General features: G+C 33.3%; 1 protein-coding gene across 1 annotated transcript; it reads right to left on the minus strand.

Annotated features, from left to right (window-relative positions):
- Nucleotides 1-4,453: 4,453 nt before the first annotated feature.
- LOC133297801 (probable inactive poly [ADP-ribose] polymerase SRO3) lies at nt 4,454-6,140 on the minus strand. The gene is made up of 4 exons (XM_061497006.1): nt 5,227-6,140; nt 4,879-5,120; nt 4,675-4,796; nt 4,454-4,555 (listed from the first exon to the last, which is right to left on the minus strand). Exons 1-4 carry the CDS (start codon nt 6,111-6,113, stop codon nt 4,454-4,456), a joined length of 1,353 nt encoding a protein of 450 aa, XP_061352990.1. The 5' UTR covers nt 6,114-6,140.
- Nucleotides 6,141-23,050: the final 16,910 nt, after the last annotated feature.

The following is a 23,050-nucleotide window of genomic DNA, read 5'->3' on the forward strand; positions in this document are numbered from 1 at the left end:
CTATATATACATTTCACAGAACTTGCTCAACATAGAAAGAACATGTAGAAAAATAACTACAGCACCAACATTACATCACATGCAATTATCCTAAAAGCACATACTGAAGAAAAGCCTGAAGTCAATGTATCAATCATGCTAAAGATTGAACATTGAATGTCTTTCCATTTAAGTAAGAGTAGAACACAAGACAACCAAGGAAAAATATTAATTTAATAGGCCATGAAAGTGAAAATACATAAACACTGAACATAAGGCAAATCACTAACTCCATACTCAAATCTCAAACTCCAACTTGCATCATGAGAATAAATGGAAGCAAAATTGACAGTGAAATAGCTTTCAACACAACAAAAATGACTCATGGATCCATTGGCAATGCCTTGATCCCATCCATAAATTTAGCTACAGACTATCAACGAAATTTCACTTGCCTGCCATCTCCAAAGTTACATACATTTTTGCAATCGAAATTCGAGATCAAGATCACTATAAAGAGCCCTGTTAGTGTTGTAAATCCACACTTTCCTTAAGATAATGCTCAAAGCTCCTCTTAACAACTTCATCAGTTCATAAAAGTGATTCCAAGCATTGAATCGTGTTGGACAGAATCAGCTTCCGAGATTCTCCTGCAGTTGACATATTTTCAAATGTGGTTTTAGCCTTGCAAACACCAAACACACACTCATACTGTTGAGCTGTTCATTAGGTGAGATAGAGGTCGTGTCGCACAAAATATGCACAACACAAAATAAAAGGAATTGACAATATATATATAGGTTCGATTTTTCTACAGCCGCTTTACGTACAGTAGTGACAATTTTTCCATATATATAGGTTAAAGCATTTAATGTGGGGAATCATAACCATACAAAAGGTGAAAGCATTAAATGAGGGAAATCATAATCATAACCTGTCATTGCTGCACGTACAACAACTTTAGATATGATTTTACCAATATATATAAATATATATATATACATATATATATATATATACATATATGATGTACGTTAATATGTTTTCATCATCATCATCAAGAAGTTGAACAATGATAGGGCCTCCAAAATTAACCCAAGTACGGCAAGTTGTGTTGGTTTGCTCAGAAATTATTCCGGTTACCGGCTCCACGGCTTTTGTTGGTAAAATTGGATTCTATTGTTATTATGAGGCAGAAATAGAACTATGAAGTGTTCTTAAAAAGGCCTGTAATTCTTTGCTTCCAAAGAATACTAGTAGACTGTCATTCTAGAGTCCTAGTTGATACACTCAACAAAAATTTAAATGATTCTGCTGGTGCTACTCACGTGCATAGGTCTATGGGAGTTGCTATAGAGAAGGAAGCAAACAGTTTGGAGCTCTCCCTCTGTCTGAGCGCTCTCTTTTGCTCTCTGCTGATAGTTTAGGGTTTTCCAAGTCCCACATGGTCCATGCCTTATTTGTTAAGCTATCTTTCAGCCATTTGGGAAAAATGATATGAATAATTTTAGTCATTAGATCAACATGATGGGAAATTATCCATGTTCCAATTGTATTTCCTTTTCTGTTAACATATATGGAACATGAGGAGTTTTAATCAAACCTTTCTAGAAAATGCTTTACACCTTTACATCAATACAACTAATCAGCAGAAAGAGATCCAATCAATCACTAAAGTTAAGTTTACAGTGCCCCCATCTAACCTTAGGAAATACAAAAAGCATTAAAATTATACCCAGAATGGTACTAAAGAATGCACAAGTAATTTCAAATCACAGTGAGACTTTCAAAATCTTTAATTATTACTGTCACATGATAAGTTGGGATCAGAAAATTATTATTACAAAAACTGGACACAAAAAAGAATAATCAAAACCTTCCTATATATTCTTTACGTCTATAAAACTTCTTAGAAGATGAAGAGTAACTAGCTTATGTTCTCCCATCTCAACTACAAAAAGAAGGGGGGGAAAGGAAAAGAGATGAAGTTATACCCAAAAATAGCAAAGGATGCTCAATTAAATACAAATTATAATGACAAGAGTTTTCTCAAGATGGAAAACTACAATTGTCTCAACATTCCATGACAGATTTTGGTCAGTGAAACTTTAACTTGTTTCATAAAGAAAAGAGAAAATGATCAAATCTTTATAAGTGTGTTAGAGAGATCATCTCAAGATAATCCCAAAAACAATAGAATTTACTGAAAAGCTTAAGAAAATAAAAAACCAATTAGTATCATCCTCCAATAAAGTGCACGATTTTGACATATTCAGACAGCATTTGGATCAAAGAGGGACGGGCGTTCAATGATTCAAATTACAATTAAAGCATCTAATTACCTCATAAAAAAAGTTACACAGTAAAGAAACACTGCCATAGGCTCTAGAACCAGTAATATTCTTAGAAGAAACTTAAGTACCAACATCATGTGTGGCAAGCAAAGACAGCACAACTTGAAAGTGACCAAAATTGCATTTTACTTGGAAAATTTCAAGAGAAATTTCATAAAATACTCATGCAGAGCCATTGCCATCATGTCATGACAAAGAAAGACTATAAAATGCATCTACCTATTTCATCACAGCTCACTATAAAGTGGCCACTTGAATTTTCAAATCTACTTAAATCCTAGAGGGATGAGTTCAATTTTACAGCAAACCTTGAGCAGCATAAAAGTTTCCATTGTACATAGAAAATTTCAAGTGAACTTTCATAAAGTACTCATGCAAGCCATAATCAACATATCTAGGAAAAGGCTGACCAACAAATGCATCTAGTTATTTCATCACAGCTCCATACCAAAAGGCTGCTTTGAGTTGCCAAATCTACTCAAATCCTAGAATGATAGAATGACCTCCCACATATATTCATCACTACATTCCCACAAAAGAAGTTATAGATTTCCCTTTTATAATTTTAATAGGCATTAACATGCAAAAGTGATTACATAAAGGATAACCATATATTTATGCAGGTTTAGGACTAACACATACCTAGTTCAGTCGCTAAACTATCCATAACATTTAATCAAAATTAAAAATCTTCTTCTAACCTTGACACAACGGTTGGTGTTGTCGGCATGTGACCCTGAGGTCATAGGTTTAATTCATGTAATCGGTCTCTTGCAAATGCAAAATAAGGCTGTCAACTATAGGCCATTCCCTGGACCTTGAAGCATGGGTCAAAATGGAAGACAGTCACTACCTTACGGTCATTTAGTGTTGCAGAACTAAGGGTTCTGTGGGCATCGCCTTGCTAGTCACTACACGAAAGCATAAGATATTTAGGGTTGTGATGATGTCTCAAGTTTGGTTTCAGCAAAAGGCACTTAGATTTCTCACTATGCTCGATGACTGTTTTTAATTATACTTTGAAACCTTAGTTTCACATCAAATAGTCCAGGACTCCTAGAAATGAACTCCACCCTTTATAATATGCCTTAAAAGATACCAATTAATCAAAGAATTAACATGTTTAAATAAAGAAATAAAGCACCCCTTTTTTGGTAGTTAAAACACCCCTTTTAATCTCCATTGGTTTTTGCTTAAAAAAAGTGTAATCATTCCATTCCACTTATTTTATTTTTCTTAGAAGTTCATGCAGGTAGAATTTAAGTCATTATGGTTCAAAAATTTCAAACAAGTATTATACACAACTGCTGGAACAAGCAGACTATAAATCTTGGATTTATTCTCAAAATGTAATTTCTATATGTACGTAATGATAAAACAAAAGTAGCAATGTTAATGAACACGCATGCAGTAATGTCCAACAAATAAGACATTACACGTTGCAATACAAAATACAGGGAAATGGGGAAGGGGGGAGGGGGGGAATCCTGTTAATAATTCCTTCGCATCTCTGCACGTCACTTCAATATCATTACATACTCATAAATATGTAATCGAGTGTGAAGAGTGCACACATATTTTGTATATCTTACAATTTTATATTTTATATTTCACTCTTTTAGACTATCATCACCACTTATTTCACAATTTATTTTTAGCTTCCATGCAACTGTTTGTGGGAGACATTACCCAAGTAACTATACCCAACTGCATTATCAAAGGTATTAAGTTTCTTTTTAGGTTTCAATGGGTGGGGATTTGTGTAAAAGGCAATAGGTCCAGTCATGGAAAGGACTCCTTGATGTATGTGGGAAGAAAAAAGAAAGAAAATGAAAAAGTGGGGGGAAAAATACTTGAAGGGAAAACTTAATCAAGATAAGCAAGAAAATAATGAGCACTTTTCCATTGCCAATGAACTTACAGCATAGTTGCTAGATATAGAACTAAAAGAAACATTGATTTTGAGAAAATGTTGGGAAAAAACAACTGTGCACTTGTTCTCTTAACAATTTGATCTTTCTTCTCTATTCTTACTAGTGAGATTACATCATGGTTAAGTCTCTCTTTGCTAAAACTTGAACTACACTAACATCACAGATTCTCTATTTGATTATTTAACCTCATCTCCCGAAAACCTCCTTAGCTACTTTGAAAAGCAACTCTTCACCAGTAATGTCCTGCAAATGTTTCATGAAAGTACTTCTGACCATCTCCCTTCGAGTCTAAACCATGCCACAGAGAGTTGCAAAGAACCACGTTATTTCTTTCAAGCAGTAACATTAAGTATTGTAACATATGATCAATATGAAAAAATAAAATAAAAGCAACAAGCAACACTTGCCTTGAAAGAATTATATAAATTCCCAAGTGCACCGACCCTGGACAATGGTATACATTTCTTCAACTCTAATATCAGCTTTGGAAACCCAGCAGGAAATTCATAAGAGTATTCGTTCCATCGCACTGAGAAACAAAATAGAAGAATTGACATACAATACACAAAAATTCATAAAAGGAGAAAGAATAAAGTGTCTGTCACATTCACCTGGCTCAACAGCAGAGGTTTTGCAGCTGACGACGCACATTGGGAGTATACGTCTATTGATATCATTGTTCCACACCATATACCACTTAGGATCACAAGGATCGTTCGAGCCGGTATCATATTCCTCACGGCAAGGACCAGTCAGATTAAACTCTAACTCCATTTTCTCCACGCTTCCAAGCACAACACGGCAAAGAATAAGATGCTTCTCACCGTCTTTATCCACCTGACACTGCGTAGCACTGCAACACAATTCATCAATTGGGTGACTTTTACACTGCGTAGCACTGTAATAATCACAATTAAACAAAAAAAAGAAGAAAACTTTTAAGTCAATCATATAAGTACCTGTAATTGGGTGACTCTAAATCAGCCAAACACATACCAGCTCGAATTGATAGCGGCAACCCAAAACTGATCCGAGGCAAACTAAACCCATGAGAGAAAATAGACGCAACTGTCTCTTTTGTAGCAGCATACCAACCAAAAACAACATTGGCATCACCACGCACGCGTCTTGTTGTCTCAATCTCCTTCTCAAGAACTAACCAGCGAGCTCTGGCAAGTGGTTCCGAGATTTGAAATTCATGAATGTCGGTTATAACGGCTCCATTGTCAAACTTGGCCATGTTGTTCAGAAACAAACTGCTGAAGTAGGCGTACGTCTTGTCATTCTTGCTCAACAGCTTCGCATTGGGAAATTTCGAGGTCGGTGTCAAACGCAGCCGTTTTAAAGGACCCGAAAAATGACCCTCCTCACTCACCATCTTCCCCTTTCCCTTTCGATCAGTTATCACAGGTTGCGCATTCTCAGAGAAATCATGATGAAGGAACTGCTTCGGGAAAAACGGCGTATTTTTGTTGTCTATCCAAGCAATGGACCTTTGTTCTCCACAACCAAGATGAACCTGAACCATGCGAGCAAAGTCAATTGCATACTTCACTCCTTCGATTTCTAACGGCACAACCGCCTTGCCCTCCAAGAAACCAGACCGCATGGACTCCACGGCTTCGCCGTTAAAATCCTCCCAGAAATTCCGGCGGAAGAACATGATCCTGTACGGAGGACCACTGCGCTCGAAGTTGCGCCCGTTCTGGACAATTAATCCATCGCAACAACAAACGCAATCACGGTTAACAACTAACGGAGGCGGCGACGGCGTTGGAGCAGCCGGAGTTGGAGCCGCCGGCGGAGATGGTGGACTCTCCCTCGGCGGTGAACTCGGTTGCTCCATGATTAGCAAAACAAAACCTACACAGAAAGAATCTTAACGACTAGTTTGAAGAACTCACGCACAGTAACACTGTTTCATCAGAAGCTTGTTATATAGATGAGGAGTTCAGATTACCAATTAACCTAAGTGGACCGGTTCATCTACGTGTCTTCCTGCGCTGGAATGGAGGGGTATTTTAGTAAATCTAGCTTGTGTTATTAACAGCTCTTTGTCTTTGGCCCGAAGAAAACCAGGGGAAGGAAGAAAAATACACAAGGCGCGCTCTTATTTATTTATTTTTTATTTTTTATTTTTTATTTTTTTCTGTGATGTAACAGTAACTTTAACCTCACTAGCATTAAGTAACCTTAGGTGCTTTTGTAGTATCACGAAAATTTCAACTTGATGTCGCCTGCATCCTTTATTGCCATTTAAAATGTAAGAAATAATATATTGTTTATTCTCTTAAAAAATTATATATATTTAATGCCAACTACTTCTTCCCCAAAATTTTAATAATACCATATGTAAAATAATAATAAACTTCCTCCTCAAGACTTTCCATTCAAAAAATATTTTTATAAAAATGTACATAAAAAAGGTAAATTCCCATCCTGTTGACGGGTGAGATTTTTTTCTTTTCTTGAAAAATATGTTGACAATTTTGCTTTTTCCATGTGTGTAATGCAAAATGACAGCTTATGAGTTTATTTTGTACAAATAGGAATTTGTTAATTCTGGGTAAATGAGAAAATTCGTGTCAAAAGAAAACTCCATTATTATGTAGAGAATATTAATTTCCTTCTAAATACTCTAAGTTGGTGATTTTATATTTTTATTAAATATAATAAAAGAATCACGACATAACGCTTGAATTAATTTTTATTATTTATTTATTTTAATATTAAATAATAAAGTTGGTGATATTAAATTGAATATTTTATTACTATTAATTATAATTCTATTTCATATAACAATCCTTACTGTAAAAATAAAAGAATCAGGACATAACGCTTGAATTAATTTTTGTTATTTATTTATTTTAATATTCAAAATTATTGAAGACACGTAGCATTCAAATATAACTTTTTTAGAAGAAAATAAAAATAAAAATTTAGTAACAAGATAAATTAAATCTATAAATTAAAATAAAAAAACATGACTTGGAAATTTTATACATTCAAAAATTGAATCACTAAACACACCGGTATATTTCATAAATTATGCAATTTACATTATTTTTAAAAAGTCAAACGATTTAAATCTATATATAAATATGCTGTTTTAGATTGAGAATAATTAATTTCAATATGTAAAAATTAAAATTACATTTTTATATTCTATATAATAATTAGATCTACATAAATTGTTAATATACAAAAATATTGAAACTTACTTGCAATGTTAAATCTCATAAAAAGGAAATAAAATATTAAATGTATGCAATACATATTTCTTTTTTATTTTCTTGTAATTCATTGAGTAATTAATAAGACTAATATACTAATATTTTAAAAGAATATAGTAATTGATATAATTATTAATATATTTATTATTTTATAATTGAAAATTATATCTTTTCATTTAAGTCAAATTTTCATTATAATGATGATCATACTAAATAACATAAAATAAAATCCACAATTTGTCATCACAAAATTGTTGGGTTTTTTTTAATGGTATTACGATCTTTCAGCACAAAGTACTTTTATTTAATTTAATTTTGAAAATTTTATCTAGACTAATGCAGTCAATCCTGCACGTCAACTCTGCAGTATTTAGTCCAATGTGAAAGTTTTATACCAGTGTACGAGACTCTTTAAGTCCCATGTTACAAACGTACAGTACTAATATCGTACTTCTGCAGTTCAAAACTTATAAAGACGAATGAAAGGAGAAAATTAGGGGATTTGTGTAATTTTCGAAATTGAAGTTATATCATCAGAAATGCGGAAGCGCATCGTACCGATGTGATGAGGAATGAAGAACACCGCTTTGATTACCTGAGATGAAGCAGCAAGCGTGACAATTTCTCACTTTCTGTTCTCCTCCTCAAGCCTCACGATCTGGAGCAACGCACCACAAAGGGTCGCAATTCCGCTCTGCGGTTGATCTTCCAGGCTATGACTCAAGGGGATCATGTGGTCGTGTGGGCAACCGTTCAGATGATGAACGTCAAAACAGAAATTAAAAAGGGGGTTTTTGGAATTTTGGTTGAATAATTTAAAAGGCAGAATATGAAATTGGATTTAAAATTCGTAATTAAAAATAACCAACCTAAGGTTTGGGTTCCATGGATGTCTTTCTTCGGATAAGAAAATATCAGAATCGTGATTGATTTGTCAATCGAATCAGAATCCTTATTTCCAATTGACAACCCTCTCTAAGCGATCGCTTAACATTTGATCAAATACGGTGCTTCTACTCATACAATCGCAGAGTATCAGCCCGCTTGATTTAAGGTCATAGGGTCAATCTGTAGGAAATCTTAGATTTATGCGGAAGCGATTTAGGACCTAGTACATTTGTATGCTTACTGAATCATCCTTGTTTCACAATTACCTCTCGGTGCGCAGGTCTCGTATAGAATCTTCCCTTGTAGGATTCCTCTTCACGAACAGTTCACCTCAGCACCGCAGCACGAACAACCTCCTTGAAGCTGGACTGTGGCAGATCTTCCAAACTATCTCTCGAGGAGGAAGGGGAAGTGTGTGGGCACTGATTAGATTCTGAGCTTGCCTCTTTCTCACAAAAAAGACCTAGGAGGCTGATGACTTAAGAGGTACTATTTATATGGGTTCCAAGAAACTCTAGCTCATTGGGCTCTAGGTTCCTTGGGCTCTTCTCATACTAATAACCCAATTGGGTTTTAGTAAAAGAGAAAACCCAACAATCTCCCACTTGCTCTTTTGGATACAAACTTGAGTCGTAAAACCCAAGATCATGTAACCCATAAGTCATCATCTATCCGAAAAATACCCCATCCCTTGTCTCAAGCTAGCTTGGGGATCTACCATCTGTTATTAATCAAGGCTCCTGATAATCAACGAATGATTATCTAATTCGGTGCTACTCCACTAAAAGCCCGAACTTGAACTCCAAGATTAACAACACTTATAACATGAATATGCATCGCCCCTTTGTAGAATGTCTATAATTGATTGACAAGTTTTCTGTAACTCAATCAATTATTTATTCCCTTGACTATGATAGTTTCTCTAATGGATTACATGCACTGGCCAGTGTCTTTAATATCCAAGTACCGAAACATATCAAGGGGACATATCCTACAAATTCCATGTTGTTTATCTCATAAATATCGATAATCAAATAATCCACTCCCAAAATACCGAGTTATTGGTCGTCAATAGATCGAACCTCACCCGTTGGTAAATCAAAGAATGAAAACTATTTGATTACCTATTTATAATAAACTCAGGATTAAGAGCAATCACATAACTATAGTTAACTGGAGATTTGATACCTTATGACAGAAAAACAACCTTAATCAAATCTCTCCTTGATCCTTTCAATGTGAATGTTAATTCACGCCAATATTTTACAATGATTCGGACAAAATCATTTCATAAAATATTGCAGCCTGAATAAAGTGCCCAACTTTATTTAACAGCTGTGACTCCATTCATCAATTGTGAGATCCTATGATCATGTCCTCCATGAACGTATCCATATGATCATATACTCCACAATTTGATCCGGACCTTTATGTTTGTAAATAGTGCGCAAAATAAATAAATAAAACCTTATTTATGAAATTCAGAAAATGATTCGATTGTTTCATCGTCTTATTCCAAGAGCACAATAAAACCAATAACTCTCACTTGCTTAATGCAAGTTTGGGATCCTCCTAAGACCCAAAGAAGTAACATGTCTCTCGAACACAAATTCAGGCAAACTCTTAGTAACTGGGTCTGCAAGATCCACCTCTAATGCTATCTGAGTTTAGTGAAAAATTCAAAGCTCGAGGTTGATTTTCTTGAGTCAATATCCACTTGAAATAACTGAATTTTTGAAAACTCAACTTTTCAAGACTCCCACTAGAATATACCAGCATATAATCTCTCGTTCTCCAAAGATACTTGAGTACATGCTTAACAATAATCTAGTATTCCTCTAGGTTCAAAATGTTACTATCTCACTACTCCCACTACTTGACAGATGTCTGGTTTAACACCCAACATGATATGCGTGAGTCTACCTTTGCCAAAGCATGAGATATCTTGCTCATGCATTCTTCCTTCTTAGAAGTCTTTGGTCACTCCTTAGGAAGATGAATTCCACATCTGAGAATTATAATTCTTCTCTTAGAATTCTCATGTTGAATTTTGGGTTTTGTCAATGTAAGTAGGCTGAGGTAATGCCAACAACTTATTCTTCCGGCCTCATAAGAGTTTTATACCAAGAATATAATTGGCTTCCCCAGTACTTCCATACCAAAACACTAACTTAGCCAACTCTTTATGCTTGATATTACCTCCACATTGTTTCTAATAAGGAGCATATCATCTACATAAAGTACCAGAAAAGCTATTGTCTTCCGTTGTATCCTTTACATACAAATACACATCATTGATCAAGGTTCTCTCAAAATCAAAATTTTGATAACCTGATCAAAACTGATGTTTCAAGACCTGGGTGCTTGCTTAAGTCTATGAAATAGACTTTCACAACTTGCATACCGTGTGTTCCTACTCATTTGCTATAAACCCTTTTGGTTGTTGTATGTAGATATCCTGACATCCAGCTCCCAAAATGAAATCTCATAATTGAGACTTATAGCAACTAAGAGAATCTGGATAGACTCAAGCATGGCGTCTGGCAAAAATTGCCTCCAAGCTAGCTTTGAAGGTTTTCACCTTTCTGTCCATCCTCTCTTTGTCTTTTATGTCCACATGCACCTTGTGGGTTTTACCCCTCTTGGCGTCTTTACTAGGACCGAACGGAGTTGAAATACAAGTATTTCATCTCATTGTTCATAGCCTGAGCAACTCTTGATCAACATCTTCTAGTGCATTAACGTAACTAGTAGGATCAATATCACTCAACAAGAGACAACTTGAGAGTTAACAAGGTTCTCTCCCACTACGAATGTACTGCACTAGACCTTGTGTATTTATAGGTAAAACAAAGAGTGGGTCAAATGATGGATCTTCAATTTTTGAGGATCCGCTTATCCTTGATATTGTTCCTTTACATGTGATACTAATATTTCTACTAGTTTCACTTATATATTATCATGTTGAATTTCCAATCATGGTTCTCTTGTTTGTTCACTTAGAGATATATCTATCCCCTCTTGAACAATCAAGGAAACAGTGGATGAAGCTTCTACAGATTCTGAAAATTCTTGATCTGAGATAAATCTCATCAAGAATAACCTAACTTAAGAGCTTATAATTTCTTATCTAGTCCTCCTTTAAGAAAATCATGTGAGTGCTCACTTAGATTATCTTGTCCTTAAGACTAAATAAGAAATCATCCCTAGTTCTCTTAGGGTAGCCAAAAGATATGCACTCTTCCATACAAGATTCCATCTCATTTGACTGCTGTTGTAGGACGTGTGCCGTAGCACCCTAAATCTGAATATGGTTTGATCTGGGCTGGCACCCTTTCCATAATTCTTTAGGTGTCTTTACAACAAATTTTTACGGAATCAAGTTAAGAAGGTGCATTTCCTTCTCTTAGGCATCTCCCTTGAACAACATTGACAAAGATGAATAACTGAACATGATCTTCACCAAGTCTAGAAATATTTGATTTTCGCATACTGCAACTTCATTCAACTAACGCTTTCTTAGAGTTGACAGTTACAAAAACTATCCCCTCTTAAATCAGGTAAGACCTGAAATTACCAGACAGGTAGCCAAACACTTTATTAGACCAAAGTGTTTTGATTTGAACACCTACATGCTTTTCTGCCTCAGACTTGAACCTCTTGGAAATTTCCAAAAGCTTTAGACTTATAGCGCACTTGGTTCATCTGTCCAAATCCAGAGTAAACATTCATATAATGAAGTACTCATCACCTCTTCTGGTCTGAACGCTAAGTGGTCCACATACTTTAGTATGTACCAGTTCCATTTGAATAGTTGCACAAATCTTTTTTTTTTTGTGAAAGTTCTTGTTCATCATCCTTTCCATTCAACATAACAAATTTAAAAAGGGTATAGGACATAGGTAATAAAGACTATTTAAACAATGTACCAGAACAAAACAAGACGAAGATGAACTTCGAAATGTAACTGAGGAATCAATTGCATTGTCAAACCATGTTTTAACCAAAACAACTAACAAAAATTGAATTCCTCTTGAAATCCGGAACAAATAAACAGTCACTCAAAACCATAGTCGTATAAATAACTTGTCCTACTGCAAATGCAGACACAAGTTTCCATTTTCAAGCTTAAAATATCTATGTCCATTGCTGACAGGTATGCCATGTTTGAACTACTACAAAGAGTAACAAACATAATCAGTGATTCCTGAATCAATAATTCATTCACTGATCAGGCCTTGATATGCCAATGTCAGGTTCTTTTCATCACCTCTGGACAATTTTTCTTTCAGTATCCCTTCAGTCTGCACTTGAAGAACTTGCCTTGCGGCTTCTTCATAGCAACTGGTTTGACAACTGATAACCAAGTCATTTTGTTCTTGTTACCACCCTTGGATTTCCCTTTGGATTTAACAAGACTCTTAGTAAAACCTGCACCGACTGCATTCTGTCTAGCAGAGCTGCTAGACGCAGCAAACATGTCTTTAAGAGTCTGAAGCATTTCTACTCCACTCTTAATCATGTACACTTGCTTCTGCAAGTATTTGGAAAGACTGACAATAATATAGCAGCGAACTATTATATCTGCCCTTTCCCAATCTGAGAAATGCATCTTAGTTTCCTTAGACGCATTCTCTGCAGGTTGCTATGGCCCTCGCATTATCAGGACAAATTTTAGCTTCCATGTTTTATAACAATATCAAAGATTTGCTTTTCACTTATTCATAGTTGGTACCATCTAGAGGTTTTCGACTCAAAATCATTTCTAAGATATTTTCTGAAAAACATATAAAGCACACAATTACAAACAAATAATGCAATAAACAAACGAAGTGCCAGTAGATTCTCATAACTACTCTTGTTTATTGTTAACAATCCTTCAGTTTATCTTTACAAGGCTTACGATTGGCAAGTCACTTGTAAAAACCAAAATTGTTATTTGGACCTTCAATGCCATTGCCAGAGCCTCGATGAGAGGGTTAACAATTTTACCAAAGTTGAATGTAATTAACCATTGTTTAATTTCAAAATTATCCTTAGTGTCTAAGCATTGCCGACGATGGGTCGTACAATACTTTACTAAAATTTTGAAATTATTAAGATTTAATCTAGTGAAATCTGATTATCCTTATCCGATGGGGCTTCAGCGATAACCATTTCACTAATAAACCCACAAATGGAGCCCGCAGGTTTTAAAATTAATTAATTTTTAAAACCTTCACTCATTCAACATTTTTGTTTGAGAATTTTCATAAGCCCAGTCGAATTCATTGTTTAATTTCAAAATTATCTTTAATAACTTAGTATTATCGACGATGGGTCGTACAATACTTTATTAAGATTTTGAAATTATTAAAGCCCAATAAAATCCAATCATGCTTATCCGTTGGGGCCTCACATGATTATTTTATTGATAGGCCCACAATGCGCCTGGAGGTTAAATTAATTTCTTAATTTAAATCTCCTCCCATAGATATTTAAGTCCAATCTAATAAAATCCAATCATGCTTATTCGATGGGACTTCACATGATTATTTTATTAATGGTCCTATAATGCACTTGAAGGTTAAATTAATCTCTTAATTTAAATCTCCTTCCATTCAACATAAGCAACATTTTCTAATTTCCAAGAATTATTTAATTGAGAGTATCCTTTGTTTAATTTCAAAAACTATATAAGTAAGAGCGCCGATAAACGTGCACTAAGCTTAATATAATTTTGAAAGCATTAAGGTCCTGAAATCCGGTCACTTTACGTCAGCGTGTGCTCCAAACAATCATGATACATGAATGTTGTATGCAGCGTGTGTTATTCCATGACCATTTCAGAAAACCCACAAATTACTCGCAAAATAAAAGAATTCTCTTAAGAAATTTTCTCTAATTATTTTTCTAGATTTAAATCATCCAAATAGCTGACTTAATTATTAATCTAGATTGCAACAATCATAATAATTATCATTTATGAGGATAATTTGAAATCAAAATAATTTCCATAACGATTATTTGTCTTGATGTTAATTATCCAAAATTAATTAATTCAATTATTAATCTAGATTTTTAATAAAAATTATAATAATTATTAATTAATTTCTTAGGATGATTTAAAATCAAAATAATCCCATAATAACTATCATACTAGTCGCTGAAGACATAATAGCTATTATGCTCATGCAATCATACAAGTTATGCAACAATATGGCACCACATATTCTATATGGCATGTTATCGCAATAAAGCATGTTATCAATCATATAATTTATACCAATCAATAAAAGCATTAAATAATAAATCATAATTACTTTAATCCATGACCTTCCTATTTTAAAGAAAATAAAATAAAATAAAATAAAATAATACAACTTTGGAATTCGACTTTAGCCTAGCACATAGTATCTGTCTCAAGCCCCTTTAGGGTTTCATAGGCCCAAAAGCCCAAAGACCCAATCCTTTGGCGAGAAACCCTAGGACGCGAAAGAGGAACCCTAGCCGTCAGGTCTGCCGCGCCGTCACCCGAAGTCAAATCAGACTGAAACTCCAGGGGAAGGACCACCATGTAGATACGAGTGCACCGCCGCCGGAACCACCCAAAAAGGTGGTAGGACGCTCCCTCACTCTCCCATTCTTTGCCGGAGAGTGGCGGCCACTCTCAGACTCTTGTGGAGGCGCGTTGTGGAGCGTGTAGTCTCCGATGGCGGTGATCCACCCACCGTTGCGTTCGTCTTTCCGTCCTCTTTCCAACCATATATAGATCGCCCCATTCCGAGATCGGTAAGTCCTCGAAAAGTCTTCGACAGTACTGACTATGCATCTTACTCGCGGTTTCTCGATCTTGAACTTTTACAAAATATTGAAAAAATACACAGAAATTCCAAAAATAAACAAAAACAGCAAGGAGGAAACTTAATCATACGGGATTAGCCTCCTTGTTACAAATCGAGAAATACAAGAGAGACCCTAACCATGGATTAAAACATTTTTACCGATTAAAATTTAAACTTTTATGAAAATGAATTATAAAATACACATGCTAGATTCATACCATACTCCTAGAACCCTAGGTGCCACATTTCAAGAAGCAAAACTAATTACATGAATAGTGAAACTAGATTCACATACCAATGTACACCCAAGGCTCTGATACCAATTGTAGGAAATCTTAGATTTATGCGGAAGCGATTTAGGACCTAGTACATTTGTATGCTTACTGAATCATCCTTGTTTCACAATTACCTCTCGGTGCGCAGGTCTCGTATAGAATCTTCCCTTGTAGGATTCCTCTTCACGAACAGCTCACCTCAGCACCGCAGCACGAACAACCTCCTTGAAGCTGGACTGTGGCAGATCTTCCAAACTATCTCTCGAGGAGGAAGGGGAAGTGTGTGGGCACTGATTAGATTCTGAGCTTGCCTCTTTCTCACAAAAAAGACCTAGGAGGCTGATGACTTAAGAGGTACTATTTATATGGGTTCCAAGAAACTCTAGCTCATTGGGCTCTAGGTTCCTTGGGCTCTTCTCATACTAATAACCCAATTGGGTTTTAGTAAAAGAGCAAACCCAACACAATCAACTTAATCATCAAATCTGATGATTAATCCCTTTCCATAATCGCAATCGCGAACCTCAGATTGAATATCCACGATTGCACGATATCAATCTGAGTTGGGAAGGGAAACGAGACTGATTTAAAATAAAGCGCAGACCCTCAAGACCAATCCATGGAATCCGTTACCCTTAGGTTGATTAAAAGGTTCTTAGCCTCGCATGGCTAAGGTAAACATGATTAAAATAAAAAGAAGAAGAAGAAAAATATAAAGAACGCGAAGAACGCTTCAGAGAAAATACTTTGATCCTCAATTTTGAAAATTATAGAATGAATCAAATGTTTCCTACTCTGCCGTCATATACCCCTACCCAAAGCGGGTTAGGGTTCAGTTCTGATCGGCCCATCTATCTAAAATGCGAAATAAAATAAAATAAAATAAAATAAAACTTGTTTTTGGGCCACTTATATAATTGAGTTTTAAATTACAAGTCTAAAACTTCAGCAAAACACGTTCTTCTTGACATCAGAAATCGACCAGCTTCCAGTCCGAGTTGGGCTTCGAGCTCTTCATAAGAATTGTAGCTCTCTGTGTTATCTGAAAAACCCAACAAGAACGGAGTCAATCCGACAACTGTGGACCGAGATATGGCCAAAATACAGAAGTAACGTAAAGCTGAAAATTTCTGACGAAAATAAATTAAACCCAATCAAACACTAAAAATGTAAATTAACTCAAAACATCATTATTTTATTCAAATAAATCCTAAAAATACTAATCAAGAGTAACAAATAAGTGTAATAAAATATGAGTTATCAAATTCCCCCACACTTATCTTTTTGTACTCCTGGGCAAAAACTAGAATAGCAAAAGAAAACAAAGAAATAAGAGAAGAGTGAAGATCAACCTATCCTTCCTAATAATTAGCAAGTATACAAAAGATAACAAAAATCACAGGTCTTGAACAGATAAACCAACCAGGACAAAAATTCTCTAAACTCAAATTACAAGACCTGTCAATTTCAACTGCAACTGCTAACTACACAAAAACGGTTCCTCACAGGATGCTCTCAATTTTCTCTCAAGTGTATCAGTTAATTCAATATATCACTCAAATCAACTCAAGATAATCATCCTACCATAGGCTTGCTCAAGTTCTACTTCTCCATTGCTAATAACACATGCATGCACAAATCAAGAGGGCTTTATGTAGGGTTGTAATGGGGCTGAGGTAAAGGTATGGATGAATATGGAAGAGAAAGCCTCTTTGGTCTATTTCTGATGTCTGTAACCCTGGGAGGCAATAGAGAGAAAAGAGAGTTTATATACTCTGCCCAATCTCAGACTAACCCAAAGCTTCATGGGTTGAAATTAGTCTTTTGGGCTCACTCTCACTAAAGCTATTGAGCTTAAGTGAAAAGAGCATATTAAACCCAACAATCTCCCACTTGCTATTTTGGACACAAACTTGAGTTCATAAACTCAAGACTATGTAGCCCATAAGCCATCATCATCTGATTATACAATCTGTCCCTTGTCTCAAGCTAGCCTGGGGATCTACCATCTGCTATTAATCAAGGCTCCTGATAATCAACGAATGATTATCTAATTCGGTGCTACTCCACTAAAAGCCCGAACTTGAACTCCAAGATTAACAACACTTATAACATGAATATGCATCGCCCCTTTGTAGAATGTCTATAATTGATGACAAGTTTTATGTAACTCAATCAATTATTTATTCCCTTGACTATGATAGTTTCTCTAATGGATTACATGCACTGGCCAGTGTCTTTAATATCCAAATACCAAAATATATCAAGGGGACATATCCTACAAATTCCATGTTGTTTATCTCATAAATACCGATAATCAAATAATCTCATTCCCAAAATACCGAGTTATTGGTCGTCAATAGATCGAACCTCATCCGTTAGTAAATCAAAGAATGAAAACTAGTTGATTACCTATTTATAATAAACTCAGGATTAAGAGCAATCACATAAATGCAACGAGAGTAGTACATGATTAATGAGGGACTAAGGTATATTTAAATGAGCTTTTGAAAAAAGTATTTTTTATGTATTATCTTTTTTTAAAAATATTTTTGTAAAAAGGTAAAGTTATTTTAAGTTTGGATGTATGATCTAAAAATAATTTTTATTTAAAAAAAATTATTTGGATGTTAAAATAAAATAAAAACACTTTTTACGTATAAAATTACAAAAAGGATCTATAAAAAAAAATTAACAAATTTTGGAAATTACGCAAATGAAATTTGGAGAATGTGATTGCAATATCATAAAAGACGTTTCACAAACTGCTCCAATATTATAAGGAGATGTTTGATTGTAAAATGATAGGTTGTTGAAAGAACTAATTAAAAAAGAACATGATAGTGAGATAAGAAAAGATAAAATAGGTATGATAGGATGAAGTTAAAATTGTATTTTAAAAATTAATATTATCTTTTAGTTTTTACTTTTTTTTAAAAGGAACCAACTACAACATTTTAAATTTTATTTTAAATTTTACATTTTTAAAAGTTATTATCCGAACATTTGAAAATTCAATTTTTTTTAAAAAAAGCAATCTTTATAGGGATAAAAGCTCGTCCAAACGGGCACTAGAAGTGTTTCCGACGTTTGTTATGTGAGACTTGTTCCATGACTTTTTGACCATTGTAGTCTTTAACTAAAAAATTATCATTTTGCCCTTGTTTATAAACTATTTCAAAAATTTAACATTCTCAACAAACATAACATCAATCTATCCATGTTTGACCGTTGACCATCCAGTTACCTGGGTAGACTGCCTGGTTCCCCAGGTAGAAAATTATTTACTCGGGTACAGACTCGGTTACCCTGGTACATATCTTTATTTACTCGGGTACAGACCCGGTTACCCTGGTACATATCTTTATTTATCCCGGTACACACCCAGTTACCCAGGTACATGTCCTTATTTACCCTGGTACACACCTGGTTACCCCGGTACATGTCTTTATTTACCCTGGTACACACCCAGTTACTCTCATATCATACATATCCTTATTTTCAAAGCACAACCATGAATCCAACTCAAATCCATTAACGAAGAAAACGTGGTTAAACGTGTTTGTAATTTGTATGGAAAATTTGTCAAGAAAACATCCCCTTTACCTAGAGCGAGTGTTAGTGAGGTATGCACATTAAGTCCCTCGTCTATAAGGCATAAAGATATCATTGCATATCCATAATTTTTTGTGAATAAGAGTGAAATTATATATATATTTTAAAATTAATGTGAAGTAAGACGAAATTTTTATAAAAATTAAAAGCTTTAATATTAACCGGTTAAGATATAAAATATAATTTTTAAAATTTTCAAAATGATGGGGTTAACACGGATTTTTCTGTAATTTGGTTATGTGAAATAGCCATTGGATTGTACATTCATATATGTACCAGGGTAAATAAGGACATGTACCAGGGTAATCGGGTCTGTATCCGGATAAATAATTTTCTACTCGGGTAACTGGGTGGTCAATGATCAAATTAGTGTTATGTTTTGTTGAGAAAGTTAAATTTTTAAAATAGTTTATAAACGAGGGTAAGATGGTAATTTTTTATTAGTTAAAAGCTACCATGGTCAAAAAGCCCTCCTATACAACAAGGTGTATCTAAATTAAATTGTAGTAAAGAGATAAATGGAATCCATGAATTAAATAAAAAAATATAACAGTGAGAATTATTTATGAATATATCATTTTCAATTTTAACAAGAAAAAAAATTAATTATAAATTTAATATATTTAGTTAAATTTTTAAATATACTGAATTATTAAAATATAAAATAATATTATAAATTTAAATAAAATATTAAAAGGTAACTTTCAAAATCTGAAAGATATTAAATGCATATGCCTTTTAAAAATTTTTATTCATTAAGTAATTAAGAAAACTAATATATTAATATTTTAAAAGGATATAATATTTTTATAATTTTTCATATATTTTTTATTTTTTAAAGAAAACTCTCTCTTTTAAAAATAAGTAAAAAATTAGTCAAAATGATATGATACTAAATATCACAAAATAAAATCTAAAAAACACCAACACAGAAATTTATCAGCTATTTGACTATTTGTCGTGACATATGAATTTTGAATTCCGTTTCATTTGATAAATACAATTATTCTTTTCACTATTATTTGGATCTATTTAATTAACGTTATATTTTTTCTATTATCTTTCTCGTTAATGTCAAATTTTATAGATAGATTCAATTTCAATTATTTCTTCAATAGTTCTATATCTGTCAAATAAGTTTTATACTATTCCTAAACATTTAAGCAACAGAGCATTTTATATTTCTTGAATTTTAATATGTACTGATTAAAGGAAAGAAAGACAAGATTAATTATAATCAATTAGCATAAAATATTAAACGTGAATAAATAATTATAATTAAATTAATATAATAAATAAAGTAAAGATTATCATAGGCAACTCAACAATTAATTAAATTCAAAACACATTCAAATCTTATCTTTTGAAAAATGTCAAATATATTGAAGTGGTTTATGCTAAATGCGTCATCAATTTGATTTAGATCAAAATTTTGGAATCATCAATTAAATGCTATACGGTGAATTATTCAAAGAATATCTCTACATTCTCTTATAAATAAAACAAAGCGATTGAAGTCAAACAAAAAAGAATAATTGAAGTCTCAACTTGTTATCTTAGAGTAATTTTCATCCCAATTCTTTTATTTTCTCTTATGAACCCATCATTAAAATTGTGATTATTGAATAATTAATGAATGATTGAAATTTTCACATTACACAATTATATTAAAAAATACATGAGATTATCCATTTCCCATTATTCTAGTCACTTCAAAAAATTTAACTAAATCAATCCATTAAAATATAAAGCTATTACCAAATTTATAAATATGAAAGAATTTGGTGAATTTTTTTTAAAACGGTGACACTTTTTATTTTTCTTTAAGTTTACAAAAAAAAAAATCTTTAAAAAAGATCAAATAAAACCTTTTACAAAATTAATACAACGTTATCAAAAATTTAAAAAGAAAATTGAGTGTTTATTGGAAAAGGAAAATTGATGAAGTATATTTTCCGAGTAAAAAAAGAAAAGGGATATACATAAAGGGTAATACTTTTCTTATGTTGCATAAGAGAAATATTATCTCCTACTCAAACAATAAATAGGAGAGAGAAAGAAATTGGAGGTGAGAGAAAAAAATTCTTGTAGGACCCTGTTATGGATATGAATATCATATCCCAACCACTCACCTAAGAATCTATTAAGAGATAGATTCATAAGTATCTCAACAACATTAAACAGTCAAAATACACAAGATAAGGGTCACACCCCAACAGAAAGGGGGCTGAACCCTAATGCAATTTGGGAAGCTCAAAAGGCCCAAGCTTAGAAAGGTAATCCTTATAAATAAGAGTCTAAGGACCTCAGGTACACACTTTGAACCTATTTACGAATATTGCCCACATTGTGCACACACCCACCCCTTGGCTCTAAGTCTATTGCTTGTGCACAGTGATTGGGACATCAGCTATAAGCCTAGTATATATCTGAATATACAGTATCTCTGAGCGCATACCTTTCGGTATAGTAATACGGTCTATCCAGGACCAAACAGACCCATTTGAAAAATGTGAGAATAGGAGATAATACTTTTCTTATGTAACATAAGAAAAGAAAAGTATTACCGATACATAAATTATCACCACAAAACCGAGGAGCAACAATGTCTTTATCAATTATTGGTGATAGACTCCACATTGATAGAATTTTTTTCAAAAAAATAAAATAAAATTATAAGGCTAAAGATAAACATATCCTAAGAGTAAGATAAAGCTAAAGATATAGAAAGAAATAAAAGTTATCCCCAAAAATTAAGAAGTGTTTCAGAAGATGAATAAATTAAAATTAAAGAAATATTAGATTGACTGCTTTCAATAAATTAATGTAAAATCCTAAAGATGAATAAATGATTATAAGTAAATTAATATAATAAATAAAGGAAAATTCAATACAGGAAATTTGATAATTAATAAAATTCAAATAACATTCAAATTTTATCTTTTAAAAAAAGTCAAATATATTTTAAAATAGATTATCCTAAACGGATCATAAATTCAGAATTAATTCATTGGTTTAGATCAAAATTTTCAAATCATTTATTAAATGTTTCATTAAATTCTTATACCCAAACTCTCATAATTATTGCAACTGAGAGTAACTTTTATTCATTGAACGATGACTCTATAGTTAAATTTGTGATGATTGAATTATGAATAAATACTTGAGATTTTTCGCGTGACAAGATCATGTCTTGACATAAGATTATTCATTCTTTATTGTATTAATCATTTAAAAAATTAATCAAATTAACGCATAACCATAGAAGGAGTCTCCCATGTTCGAATTGGTCGACATTTAACTTGAAGGAGATGATGGAAACCCTTTTTGTGCGCTGAGACAAAATTGGGAAATCTAATTCCTCAAAATTCAAATTGACCGGTTTGGTGAATGAATAGCAAGTTGAAACCCTATCCATCCCAATAAAAAAAATTACCTCTTCCATATGCTTTTGTAAATTCTAACCATCCCAGATCCGCAGATCCCACTCACCTTTATTGTTTGGGTGGTTATTTATGAATGATCAAGATTTTAAAATAAAGTTATTGATGAAGTAATTAAAGTAACCGATGGAAATATATCTATATATATATATATATAAAGTAACTGAAAGATCATTTAATGTTAAAGGTAATTAGAGAAGACTTTTCGTTAATTACGAATTGCTTTCATTATTTGATCGATATGATATAATTACAACGGTGATAAACGAATATAAGATAAACAATAAGTTTTTTTTTTCACGAAGAATGGGTAAAAATGTGTCAAAATTCATGCGAAACATATATCTAAGTTCTTAAAACCTGAGAGTCAACTGCAATTTCAATGTCAGAATACACTAGAGGGAAAATCGTAGTAGACAACATAGTCTTTACAATATATTTCAAAATATTCTATTAAACAGAACTACAAGGGTATGTGTCATAACCCCACGGTGAAAGTAAGAGG

Source organism: Gastrolobium bilobum, unplaced genomic scaffold (assembly GCF_033153095.1).
Source record: "Gastrolobium bilobum isolate Gb01-03AN ecotype WA unplaced genomic scaffold, APGP_CSIRO_Gbil_v1 utg33308, whole genome shotgun sequence".
Taxonomy (NCBI): Eukaryota; Viridiplantae; Streptophyta; class Magnoliopsida; order Fabales; family Fabaceae; genus Gastrolobium; species Gastrolobium bilobum.